The following is a 14,352-nucleotide window of genomic DNA, read 5'->3' as shown; positions in this document are numbered from 1 at the left end:
CTCCCCGGTATGCACTAGCCAGCGTCTTGGTAGGTGTGCTAGGTACCAACTGATGAGCCCAGCCTAACACACGGGGGCGAAACGCTGGCAACCAGGAATTAGCTGGAAAATTTATAATGTCCAATAAGGGACCATTTATATTGGTATTATCACTATCCAATAAAACTTTTAAAAACGGCATAAATAACATATGTACTATTGTATCTAACAATTGCTACAATAGAAATTTCATTGACGAAATCATCAGCAAAATAAAAAACAAGACGAACACCAAGCTGAAAAAAAAAGAATCAATTTTGTCATTTTCACCTTTAATAACAGCAGTTTATACCTGATAAGTTGAACATATTTAAAAGACAGAATTTTAACATCGCATTAGTGTTGTATCTTGACCAGGAGAGAAATATGTCTGGTCGCTTGTTCACTGTTGCTCGCTTTGCACCACCCGGGGATCACATGTAGGGTACTTTAAGGTTAAACCTACAGACGTGAGCAACAATTAATAAATAATCCCCAATTACCAATACATGACGACATCGCCGATGTTCATCTGAATTGTCTAAGGTCCCAAAATCCACCAATAAGAACTGCAATAGAACTGAAGAATACCAACTTCAATATTACTAAGAAATGGCAGGGAAGACAAGATACTAGGCCTGAGTCAACTTTGCCACACATAGGACCATCACTGCCACCTGGATTTGAGCTTCCTCGGAAAACCTGGTCTACTCTTAACAGGATACGATCGGGCCATGGTAACTGCGCAGATTTCCACTACAAGTGGAAAAGAATTCCTACGCCTAACTGCAACTGTGGTGCCTCCAAGCAGACCATCCTGCACATTATTAGAGAATATCCAAAAAGAAAGTACAGTGGTGATATCAGTGACTTTGCTCATGCACTTCCAGAGACAGTTATAAATAAATAACCTGGATATAAATATATAGTTTGTTCTTCAAAATCATTGTGTGTTGTATCTGTAAAGCCAGATGCTAAATAAATAAATAAAACATCGCATTCAGAACCAACACCACCAATTCTAAACTCTTCTACAGTAATATATAAGTAATAATAATAACAATGTAAACGTTTCCACCTTTTCAATACTAAAATATATTCACAAAATTATAAATTACACGGTACTAGTTTCGACCCATCTAAGGGTCATCATCGGCCGTATTGGAGCAAAGATCACTTTTGGCGAAATCCTAAGAAAATGTTATTTTAAAGAATAACAAGTGAAATGAGATGTTATTATGGTAATAGTTAATAATACAAGGAATATACATACTAAGAGGTTTTTAACAAAGAATAAAGTATAAATGGGGTGTTGTAAAAATTATAATCATGGAAATCAGTAAGTTCTTGTATTGAAATGACATATATAAAATTATATATGGCTTAGGAAGAGGGCTTAATGTGGGGCTGAAGGGTGCGGGAGAAAGTGTAATTGTCTTGGAAAAGTACCTTTGATTAAATTTAGGATTGAGTTTAGGTTGGCTGCATTATTGTTTCTGAGGAAAGTGATAAATAGATCGAAGAGTATGTTGGGTTTCTCTGAGATTTCATTGAGATTGTGACTGGCATTAAAGTATTGGTCTAGGTGTATGTAGTAATTTTCCATTATGTTGAGTAAAGGGCCCTTGTTTGCTAATACGAGTATGTCCATGTCTTTCCTCAGAAACAATAATGCAGCCAACCTAAACTCAATCCTAAATTTAATCAAAGGTACTTTTCCAAGACAATTACACTTTCTCCCGCACCCTTCAGCCCCACCTTAAGCCCTCTTCCTAAGCCATATATAATTTTATATATGTCATTTCAATACAAGAACTTACTGATTTCCATGATTATAATTTTTACAACACCCCATTTATACTTTATTCTTTGTTAAAAGCCTCTTAGTATGTATATTCCTTGTTTTATTAACTATTACCATAATAACATCTCATTTCACTTGTTATTCTTTAAAATAACATTTTCTTAGGATTTCGCCAAAAGTGATCTTTGCTCCAATACGGCTGATGATGACCCCTAGATGGGTCGAAACTAGTACCGTGTAATTTATAATTTTGTGAATATATTTTAGTATTGAAAAGGTGGAAACGTTTATGTTGTTATTATTATTACTTATATATTATTCTCAGTTCAATACGGACCAAAAACATGAAATTCATAACCATTAATCTTCTACAGTAGTCATTTTCAACCACGCTCATAAATATTCGAATTCTGGCATTTACAAGCTGAAATGTTCCCAGTGTGACACTAGTTACATTGATCAAACAGAGAGACGTGTTTTAACTCGTTATAAAGAACAGATGAATGCCAAGAAACACAATAGCTTTTCGGCTCTGAGTAACCATATGAGTGATTTCAGACACTCCTTTACTTCCATAAACTAAGACTTGGACATCCTAAATATAGCCAATAAGGCATTTTGCTTAACCCATTAAATCCCGGAATTTTTTCCTTCAAAAACAGCTGAAATTCTTTATGGTGGTTTATTAGCATTATAAAATAGTGCCCTGTAATATTTTACTGTATTCCCATACGTGCAAGCCTAGAGGGAGTACGTTGCAAAAATGCATCACCTGGAACAAAGGGTTGCAAATGTAGTCATACTGGACCAATGGAATCAGAAAGGAATTCTTGGTATTATACGAAATAATTATGCCTATATTAACCTTTACTACCTTTTTTTTTTTTTTTCTTTTTTTACTCCTATTTACATTGTACCCTATTTAATATAAAATACTGCTCACAATTGTTGGTGTATCATCTGATTGCCTGGTTGTAACACAACAGAAATGATAACACTAGCCAAAGATCACTGTCCTTATTTTCGAAAATGAAATTCGAAGAAACACTTGTTATGCAGGGCCACAGAGCATTTAGTACCTCATCTATTCATCTGAGATTTGCAGAGAACACATTGTGTTCATTTGTCTTGCTTCACAACAATATGCCCACTTTCATCAAACCGGATGTCTGAAGAGATTTTGCTTGCAACTGAAGTTACCATGGGGCCTGGTGTAGCTTTAGGTTTTCCGTACTTCTCAATGAGGTTATCTGCTAAATTTCTGCAAAATCTCAGGAGGTCCATTATTTTACCATTCACAGCTTCTGCAGACTTCTTGTGTAGCAGCCAAGCATTCTGTACAGCTACATCTAACCCCCACGCAATCAGAGGCCACCACCACTTCCGTGATCGTATATTTGTTCAAAAAGTACTAACGTTCTGCTCCATTCTGTCCATTCCACCCATATGAATGTTGTCCATTTTCACTAGTTTGGGCTGGTGAATGGTAATTTTCTCGTTCAAGGATGATGAATGCCTTTGGGCGCTAGAAATGGGGCTCGGTGCCTTCATAATTTGAAACAACAGTAACTATTGAATTATCATTCCAGCGACAAACAACCAGTTTGTTTGAGTCATCACACTTTACATCGAAAGCTCTTCTTTCTTAAATGCACTTTCATCTTTTAGAGGGCAGTTTTCAATTCAGTTGCTCGTAGAGTTCCTGTCAGTCCATTGTCAAGGTCTGTAAAAGTGTCAACAACTCTTAGGGTGAGAAAATAGTTGTCCACAAATACACTATGTGATCAAAAGTACCCGGACACCTGACTGAACATGACGTACAAGTTTGTGGCGCCCTCCATCGGTAATGCTGGAATTCAATATGGTGTTGGTCCACCCTTAGCTTTGATGACAGCTCGCAGGTATACGTTCAATCAGGTTCTGGAAAGTTGCTTGGGGAATGGCAGCCCATTCTTCGCAGAGTGCTGCACTGAGAAGAGGTACCTATGTCGTTCGGTGAGGCCTGGCACGAAGTCGGCGTTCCAAAACATCCCAACGGTGTTCTATAGGATTCAGGTCGGGACTCTGTGCAGCCCAGTCCATTAGAGGAATGTTATTGTCATGTAACCACTCCACCACAGGCCATGCATTATGAACAGGTGCTCGATCGTGTTGAAAGATTCAATTGCCATCCCCGAAGTGCTCTCCAGCAGTGGGAAGCAAGAAGGTGCCTAAAACATCAATGTAAGACTGTCCTGTGATAGTGCCACGCAAAACAACAAGGGGTGCAAGCCCCCTCCATGAAAAGCACGACCACACCATAACACCACTGCCTCCGAATTTTACTGCTGGCACTACACACGCTGGCGGATTACGTTCACCGGACATTCGCCATACCCACACCCTGCCATCGGATTGCCACATTGTGTACCGTGATTCATCACTCCACACAACTTTTTCCACTGTTCAATCGTCCAATGTTTAGGCTCCTTACTCCAAGTGAGGCGTCGTTTGGCATTGACCTGCATGATGTGTGGCTTATGGGCAGTTGCTCGATCATGAAATCCAAGTTTTCTCACCTCCCACCAAACTGTCATAGTACTTGGAGTGGATCCTGATGCAGTTTGGAATTCCTGTGTGATGGTCTGGATAGATGCCTGCCTATTACACTTGACGACCCTCTTCAACTGTCGGCGGTCTCTGTCAGTCAACAGATGAGGTCGGCCTGTACGCTTTTGTGCTGTATGTGTCCCTTCATGTTTTCACTTCACTATCACATCAGAAACAGTGGACCTAGGGATGTTTAGGAGTGTGGAAATCTTGTGTACACACTTCTGACACAAGTGACACCCAATCACCTGACCACGTTCGAAGTCCGTGAGTTCCACGAAGCGCCCCATTCTGTTCTCTCATGATGTCTAATGACTACTGAGGTCGCTGATATGGAATACCTGGCATTAGGTGGCAGCACAATGCACCTAAGATGAAAAACGTATGTTTTTGAGGGTGTCCGGATACTTTTGATCACATAGTGTATGTGATGAGGAAGCACTTGACCATTTCTGTTTTGAGGCATATTTTTAGCGAACTTAAGTAGAATTCCTCCTCCTAAACCAAAATGTTGTTTATACTCATTTTGTTGTCCTTTGCACCTTGGTAGACGTCAAAGTCGATCAGGTAACCCAGTCTTGGATTATGACACCAAACTTTGTATCCAAAGTGGACTGGCTTGCCTCAATTGTAATGTTTCAGGCTCTGCCTCCCGTAGTACGAGATCATAGCTTCATTAATGCTCAACTCCATCTCCCACAAAGCAAACTCCTTGAAACTCTCTTTCAGCTTGTCTACTGTAGATATGGTCTAACCTTTGCAATTCTGTCATTTATGTCCATGTTGGTATTGTCGTTCAGATCATGATTCCTCATAATTTCTTCAAGCCTAGTTATTCACATTGTGCTCAAAACTATGTCATTGCTGGTATCACTTCTTTCTTCCAAATACGTCCTATAGCGGAGCAATGGAACATGATGTTGAGTAAAAGAATGCCAGTAAAAGCTTTCAGCTCATCTGTAGAGAACTGGAACATTGGACGTACTTTCTGAACAGTATATATGACACTTTGTTTCATAATATCTAAAGCCAACTGTTTGCTGTAAAATAGCTGAAATACTTCTAAAGGGGATAATGGCACAAAAAAGACATTATTACAGTAGAACCTCGATAATTTGAAATTGGTTAATTCAAAATCGCGCCTAATTCAAAGCATCTCTCGTTCCTGGAAACATGAGGTACTGTATTGCATGTTATTTAAATCGTTTAATTCGAAATACGGATAATTCATAATTCGAAGAACAATGTCGGCCCGTTACCAAAATTTAGACTTTTAATTTGAAACTCCCTTTACATTTTGAAAAAAAATAGTTTTTACAGAGTTATTTAAATTCAAAATTTCTCCGCGTCAACAGAACGCGTCTTCAGGAACGTGAAGGGGTAACTTTGCGCTCCTTCACGTACTTCGGCGTATCTACAGTGTGCTTCATATTTGCTTTGTTCGAGCAGAATCGTAATTATTTTGTATTCGGTGTTTTTAGGAATGCCACAATATCGCTTAGCAGGCGTTGTGCAGAGGGGTAGAATCCGCGAACACTGGCGATGCCGACAGTTGGCAAAAAAGCGTGGCTTATAGCCTACAATCAATTTGTATGCACCAGACAATATTGTCAATGGCGATGAAACTGCATTGTTTGTTTGTTTTCTTTTTTTTAAATGCTGAGGCCAAACGGACTTTCCATGCCAGTACAAGGCATCTAAAATGCATACAGTACAATAATCTGATGAATAAAGCACTTGCACAGGGGAGCCAGTATAGATTTCTCCTTGTCTTTGAATCAAGTTTTCTTTCTTTTGATTTCATTGCGTGAGGTTATGTTTGCTGGTGAGTTATCCAAGTGCATTATTTGAATACTGTAAATGCACCTTGTTGGATACATTTTGGAAATCATTTTTTCCATGACATTTGAGAGCTTTAAATGTGAATCAAGGTTAATGGCATGCAGTAACGGTCTTAGAATATATTGTGACGCCGCAAGTACATATTGGCGGTTAATTCGAAATCATGTAATTCGAAGTTCGATTTTTGCGTCCCAATGAATTTGAATCAACGAGGTTTTACTGTATTTCTGTTTTCTAGCTTTTTCTTAATTTCACAGTTTACAGGCAGGTAACAATTTTTTTACTTTCTAACACGTTTCCTGTTCCCCAACAATGTAACCTTTGCTACTGTTACACTGAAACTACTCGTTTCAACATTATTCTGTTTGCTATTACCACGGGAACTGTCCTTGTTTAAAAGTAAATTTTCCTCAGAATTTTCTTCTGAAGTTTCTCCCCCAAGTACTCTGTTGTCATTGAAACTACAGAAGATGGCTTCAGCTTCAGATCTCAGCTGCTGTCCACTTAGATTATTTATTGTTCCTCCAGTGCCTTCACCACCACTGTCTTCATCTGTGTCATACCTTACCGGCGGGGGAGCAATGAATAAATCCAGAAAGTTGGCCTGTAACATACTCGGAGGCTTATCTAGTAATGTCACAATTTTGTACACAGACAGGCTCCATCATGAAGTGAAAAAGAGACTGAGAATTCAAAAAATGTGCAGAAGTACAAAGAAAATAGTTTCAATTTTAAGGATATATCAAAAATATATCCTAGAACAAAATTTAATATTTCTAATAAATGTAGCAAAGGACATAGAATAAATTTTAATGTTTCTGATATCCATTGTGCTCGGTGTTGCGAAAACATCAACACTCATAATGTAGCTGGTCTGAGTGACCCATTGTTGCATCTAGGATTAATTTTTCCAGACAGGCAAATTATATTATCCCTAAGCTAGGCTATAAACATGATTCGGCCATTGTAGCTTCAGTTGCATTACGATTTACTTATCTTTGTTGTCGGTCAGACACCACCATTTTCAGAGTTTATTGTCTGTTTGAATTCATCAGCTGTCCACACAAAGACACACTGTTAGATACGGCAGGATATGCAAGGAGCTCGTAGCCTGAGTTATGGTGTAACTATATGGCTAACATCAAAGAGTATAGCTGCTGCCAGTTTTATATAACAAAATGTAGACCATTGTATGCTCTTGTGAAAACACATCGCCGGGAAGTAGTGGGAAGAATTAACTCTAAATTCAGTCTTATCGAAATTTCCAAAAATGTCAAACATTTTTTGATGAATTAATGAAAATTATGTCAGAATCAAAAACCATTGTTTGTTTGTCCAACCCTTGTTTCGCTTCTCTACAGGGTCGGGTATGAGGTGAGATGAATCCATCATGGCAGGTTTTATGACCAGATGCCCTTCCTGACTTTAACATCGTCAAAGGAGTTAATGAGATGAAATTAATGACATGATATATGATGGTAGGGAGAGGGTGAAACCTGGTGCCGGCACATAGTCTACTCCTGTCGAATAGCACCAAGGGGTCTACTCGAGGCTTAACGTCTTCATCCGACGGACTAATCACCATCAACAGCATCATATGCCCTCAATCCATATGAGCACTGTGGAGGGTTTAGAATTTAATCCAGGCTTTCGGCACGCAATCTAGTGATTAGAAATTGTATACCACTACCTTCCCTACCCTGCAAGCCAACATTCTGATGGTGAAATTCTTTTTTGACCAACGGGGCTTGAATCAGCTAATCACGGTGTCAGACCACTTTGACAACGGGGCCTTAACGATTACGGCCACCAGAATCAGAAACCAATAATTCTGTCAAAATATGTAACAGGCAAGCTATTGCATACCCTCCAATTCCTCTCCCTCCTCACCTTCAGCTGCCTTCCCTCAACAGCAGCATCTGTCAACTACTGTCCGCCAGTTTTCATTTGAACGTCATCACAACTTGATATGACAAGGAAAGAACGGAGTCAACTCTACGAGGTCAGGGATGGGGCATGAGTAGGTTTACATTACGTCATTTATCCAACTGCCTGGCTGAGTGGCTCAGATGGTTGAGGCACTGGCCTTCTGACCCCAGTTTGGCGGGTTCTGTCCTGGCTCAGTCCAGTGGTATTTGAAAGTGCTCAAATACGTCAGCCTCGTGTCGGTAGATTTACTGGCACGTAAAATTACTCCTGCGAGACTAAATTCTGGCACCTCGGTGTCTCCGAAAAGTGTAAAAAAGTAGTAAGTGGGACGTAAAGCTATTATATTATTATTATTATTATTATTATTATTATTATTATTATTATTATTATTATTATTAGTATGATCATATTCATCATCATTTATCCAATTTGTTTCCTTTAACCTCGTTTCTTATTCTCCATCAATGCACTTAATTTAGTAGTAACGTAAATGAATAAATGAATACTGGATTAAAGCCACTATATTTATTTACTGAAGCTGAGCTTTCAGCCAAATTGCATTGGCCTTCATCAGGGCATGTTAAGTTCTGCTTCCGACAGTGAGCAAAGAAATTCAAAGAAACATGTAAGTCATGACCGTACTTTCCACGGCCTACCCCACTAATTGGACTCAAGGATCATTGTGCTGCGATTCACAACCCTCTGTCGATGGTTTCTTGAATGCGTTCCAGTTTTCCATGGTGGTGTTATGCATGTATTTCTGCAGTACACGTCTCCATGTATTTGATAACTTGAAGTCATCTTCCCTGTTCATGTTATTTGGGTGCAGCTCTATCTCTATGGCTTCTCTTACCAATTGAGCATAGAAGTCTTTTACAGGCGCAATGACCTTCACCTGGTCAAAGGGGATTTCATGGTTTGTACTGTAGAAATGTTCTGCTATGGCAGACTGGCTTATGGCATTCTCCGTGGAGGATGAAAGGGCGACATTCTTTACCAATCTAATGTGTTCTTTCACCCTTGTGCTGACAAGCCTTTTCGTCATGCCAATATATGAGCAAACACAACCACATGGAACTTCATACACGCCCAGTGTTTCAAGATGTGGTTTTTCTTTCAATGGTCGAAACAGGGATTTGAGCTTCCAGTCTGTGGTGAAAACTGGAATCATGTTGTGTTTCCTAAGAATGCGCCCTATTCTGTCAGTTGTACCTGCCCTGTAAGGAAGGAATACTTTCTTCTTTTTACTGTAGTCCTGGTTGGTACTATCCCTGTTAGGCTCCTTGATCTTCACAGCTCGTGCTATGTCTCCTGACGGCTTCAAGTTATCAAATACATAGAGACCTGTACTGCAGAAACACATGCATAACACCACAATGGAAAAGCAGGACGCACTCACAAAACCATCGACAGAGGGCGGTGAATCACAGCACGACAATCCTCGAGTCCAATTAGTGGGGTAGGCCGTGGAAAGTACGGTCATAACTTCCACGTTTCTTTGAATTTCTTTGCTCACTGTCGAAAGCAGAACTTAACATGCCCTGATGAAGGCCAATGCAATTTGGCTGAAAGCTCGGCTTCATTAAATAAATATAGTGGTTTTAATCCAGTATTAATTTATTTATGTTAATACTATGAGCCACGAAAACCTCCATTCATTACTTAATTTAGTGTTTCTTTCTAGACTCCATCAGAAATATTGACGTTAGAGTTCTGTGTTGACATTTTTATTATTATCGGAAACTGTCTGTTCGATGATTAAAATCTGTCCACCATATTAAACAAGAAGAGTTTCCTTCAACTTAGTCTGATGAATATTCAGCTTTATGGTGAGAATGTTCCTTAAAAATATTACGAATTTTTAATAAGTCTGAAGTAAGAAGATATTTTGAGATAGACACTTCAAGTTTTAAATAACTTTGTAAGCATCCATATTTTCATCAATTTGTATATTTGTGTACTTTTAAGATGTCATTTTCAATTGTTTAAAGTATCTGAAGGGTTAAAACATGTTTTGAAACAGATTTTTATATGTCCAAATCCAACACTTAATTTTAGTGTTTAGTCTAAGTTGTATTGAAAATGTGGACCAATAAACACAAATTCTTTTAAGAAAAAATATGTGAGAATTAAGTCAATACAGAACCATCATGAAACTTATTGTTTGCAATGCAGATGTTGTTTTTTTTTTTTTTTTTTTTTTTTTGCAAGTGGATTTATTTCTATCCTCCAAATCTTTAAACACTGCTAATTTTTCCAAGACTGGCTATTTTTAAAGATTGTGCTCTTGAAGCTTTTCATAGATTCATAGAAGTTCCCATCCTCAGATCATTAGTCATACCTGTTTTCATCCTTTGGGACTACCTTATCACTTTCGGAGAACCATTTTAGTTCGAGCTGCATACAGTTAGTTACAACAGGGTTTTTATCATATTGCTTCATTACTGCAGTGAAAACAATTTACTAAGATAGGAAATTGAGTGGCACTGTGCAAAAACATTGTTTAAATGCAGGTTTTTTTGTTATATTTGCCTTTGTTGACTATATTTCTTTATTATTGTAAGTATTTTTCAAAGCTTGTAACTAATAGCCTTGTATTTGAATATTGGTGCCTAGATTATTGTATACTGTTTCTTCTCTTTGTAGAATGTGAATGAGATCTCATTTGACAGCAAAAACCTCATCATTACAACCCCAGCTTTCATGTATGATGGAAAATTCCATGAGATTTCTGATGGCATTGGGCTCATGATTAAGAAGTTGATGAATGTTGTCGATGGTCAGCGCAAGTGATCTTAATGTGTCTGTATTGTTGGATCATTATGATGGTTGGGTAGCAGTGGCCCCCATTGTCTTCCTGGGTAATGGGTCATAACTCCATCTTCACTAGCTGAAGGAACACCTACTGAAGAACTACTGGCATAAAGTTCAAGCTTAGGATCATCTAGGTAATAATTGATTTATTCAAACTCTGTATGGAAGCTGACGTGTGGTTCTGTAGGCGACAGTTTGTAATTGGTACGTACATTGTGGTAGTCACTGATGGAGTGATTTTGAAGACTTATATGAGAAATCGACTGATATTCCAAAATATATACACATGTCATTTTATGTAATTTCATGAATAAAAAAACTAAAATAAATATTTAAATAGGTATCTGTCCACAAAGTCTGTTGCAGACTTGTCTGTTGCCTTGCAAAAATACATTAAAATAAATGTGTTTGTTTTTCAGAAACATTTGGTGTTTTAATTTTTTTACAGCATGTTAATCATTTATCTATTTGTAAAACCAGATGTTAGGATGGTGATCGTGATTTTTATGCAGCTCCTTGTTTCCGGATAGCTGGAATGATACTATGTAAAGCAGTGGCATAACTACATATTATCAGCTCTCTCATAAGTCAGTCCTCAAGGATCCCATTCCCACTTCAGGATCCAAAGCAACAGAATGAAAACTCAATACCCCCTGACGAAAAAGAACTCCGTGAAATAATTACAGACTTAAAGAACAACAAAGCTGCAGGGGAAGACTCTTGTCACAGCAGAGATGCTGAAAAGTGGTGGAGAAATCGCAGTAACAATTTTAAGGCGAGAAATGGAAAAGATATGGGAAATGGAGGTAATCCCTGAAGATTGGAAAAATGCTATCATTCATCCTCTACACAAAAAAGGTGATAGAGCAGATCCTAACAACTACCGCGGCATTTCCATCACATCTGTAACTTATAAGACACTCTCTAAAGCACTACAGAGGAGACTTGTGGAACAAGTGGATCATCAACTAGGCGAGTATCAAGCGGGATTTAGGAAGGGAAGATCGTGCGTTGATCAAATCTGGAGTCTGAAACGTGTACTAGAGAATCATCTCTCAAAGGATCTGGTAGTCGTTTTTGTAGACTTTAAAAAGGCGTATGATTCAGTCGACAGGGAAGTGCTATTCAACATATTAGTGGAATTTGGAATTGACGCCAAAACAACAGCAATTATTAAGCAGACTTTAACTGGGACACATTCGAAAGTTAAGTTCATGGGAGAGAACTCCAAGCAGTTCGAAATTAAAACAGGAGTCAGGCAGGGTGATGGATTGTCACCAATTCTTTTCAACTGTGTGTTGGAGAAGATTATCCGGGAGTGGGAAAAAGAACTGGACAGAAAAGGATTACTTAACCAAGTATACATTGGAGGGTCAAAAAGTGGTGTCATGATTAATTGCCTTGCCTTTGCTGATGACGTTGCGCTGCTATCTAGGAATACTGACACAGCAATAGAACAGCTGAATGTACTAAAACTACAAGCAGAAAAAGCAGGACTACAGATTTCTTTCGAAAAAACTAAATATATAACAAACATCAAAACAGCCCCTCGGTACCTGAAGACAGAACACGGTAAAATAGAAAGAGTTGATAGCTTTAAGTATTTGGGTGAAATAGTGCAATTGAAAACAAATGAAAGAGAAGCAAACAACACCAGACGGGAGAAAATGGCTGCGGCTTTTCATAGGACATATCCTATATACAAGAAGAAAACCATCTCCAGACGAGCTAAACTAAGGCACTACAACACAGTGATTAAAACGGAATGTCTGTATGCTAGTGAATGCCTCCAAATGACAGGAAAAGCGGGACTGAGAGAAGCTGAGAAATTTGAAAGAAAGATCCTTCGCAAAATAATGGGCCCAAAGATTGTGGATGGACAGTATAGGCTGCGAGGAAGGGAAGAACTTTACCGAGACAATGAAAGGCTAACTGAGTCCATGAGAAAACGGAGACTTAAATTCTATGGGCATTTATTTAGAATGGATGAGAAGAGACTAACGAAAAGGATTTTCACAATACTAGACAGCAGACCTAAAGTGTCGGACAAATGGTTCAGGGAGGTGAGAAAGGATCTCAGACAGGTGGGACTAAATTCGGAAGACATCTCAAACCGAACAAAGTTTAGGTCAGTGATCGACAGATTTCAGGGATTCCATGACGAACCAAAACTTAACCGTGGGTGGACAGACGAAAGAAGACAGGCTGCCAGAGAGAGGATGCTGAAGTTCTGGGCTGTGAGGAAGGCTTCCAGAAACATGTAATTGTTATCTAACGTGGTCTCTAATGGCCGTAAACGAATATATATATATATAATCACTAACGAGCCATAGCTAGTGTTTTTTGGCGAAATGACCCAGCAAATGTAATAGGTCAACATGGCAACTGACTACGATGTCATCACACCTCGTAGTGTCCGTGTGAGTAACAGGAGGGCTAAGACACGAGACCTTGGCACAGTTGATCGCCACTAGGTTGTTAGTACCAGACATGTTGGTCATTCCATCTCCAAAGTCATGACTGGGCTTCCACAGGCCGCAGTGTTGAGTGTACCGTGAGGACGTGGATTCTAGCAAAATTACTGCCATGAGGGTCAACTGTTCTGGTGTGCAGTGTTGATGACGGGGGTTACTCTTGCAGATGGCAGCAGATCACTCACAAATTCAGTGCAGGACAATGTGTAAACAGCTATACCATCCAGAACCATTTCCTTGCAGTGGGGTACAGCAGAAGCGATCCCACTAGAATAGCTCTGCTCACTGCACTTCACTAGGCACAAGTACTTGCTAAAGAAACACTGCCATTGGACTCTTGAAGCATGGGAAAAGATTGCATGGACAGGTAAGTCGAGTTACCAGTTAGTACCTGCTAATAGCAGGGTAAGAGTGCGTTGCAAAACACATAAAGCAATGAATCCCTCTTGCCAGCGAATTATGGTTCAGGTTGGTGTTAGTGGTATTCTCATATGGGGGCTGTTCAAATGGATGAAATTGAACCTTTGGTACATCTGCCAATGTCTTTTCCTGGTGAATAATACAGAAACCTGCTATCAGGTCATGTCCATCAATTTATTCACCTCCAGCACCCTGCAGGAGACCTGTACCTACAGTAAATCAATGCTCCAGCCTGTCGCTCTCAAACTATGGCCAATTGGTCCGATGAACACTCTATGGCATGCTTTCCTGTCCTCCAGGTTCACCATATCCCAATACCGTCATGCATATTTAAGATTCTTTTGAGAGGAATATGCAAACTTTGGACCCTGTTCTGACTAATTTCTGTGTGTTATGGGAGGCTGTGCAGCGGCCATGGGTGAGTATGGCTTCCCAATGCTTCCATTGTCTTGTGGAGTCTAT

General features: G+C 39.2%; 1 protein-coding gene across 1 annotated transcript in view; it reads left to right on the top strand.

Moving 5' to 3' along the window:
• The window catches only part of LOC136878897 (ES1 protein homolog, mitochondrial), a 128,984-nt gene extending 117,659 nt beyond the window's left edge, over positions 1-11,325 (top strand). Inside the window, exon 6 of the mRNA XM_067152489.2 lies at positions 10,829-11,325. Coding sequence (XP_067008590.2) covers positions 10,829-10,975 — 147 coding nt within the window. The 3' untranslated portion in view covers positions 10,976-11,325. The remainder of the gene's footprint in view (positions 1-10,828) is intronic.
• Positions 11,326-14,352: the final 3,027 nt, after the last annotated feature.

The sequence above is a fragment of the Anabrus simplex genome, chromosome 8 (genome assembly GCF_040414725.1).
Source record: "Anabrus simplex isolate iqAnaSimp1 chromosome 8, ASM4041472v1, whole genome shotgun sequence".
In the NCBI taxonomy this organism is placed as follows: Eukaryota; Metazoa; Arthropoda; class Insecta; order Orthoptera; family Tettigoniidae; genus Anabrus; species Anabrus simplex.
Note: the sequence above shows the minus strand (reverse complement) of the source record. Positions and strands in the feature narration are given on the sequence as shown.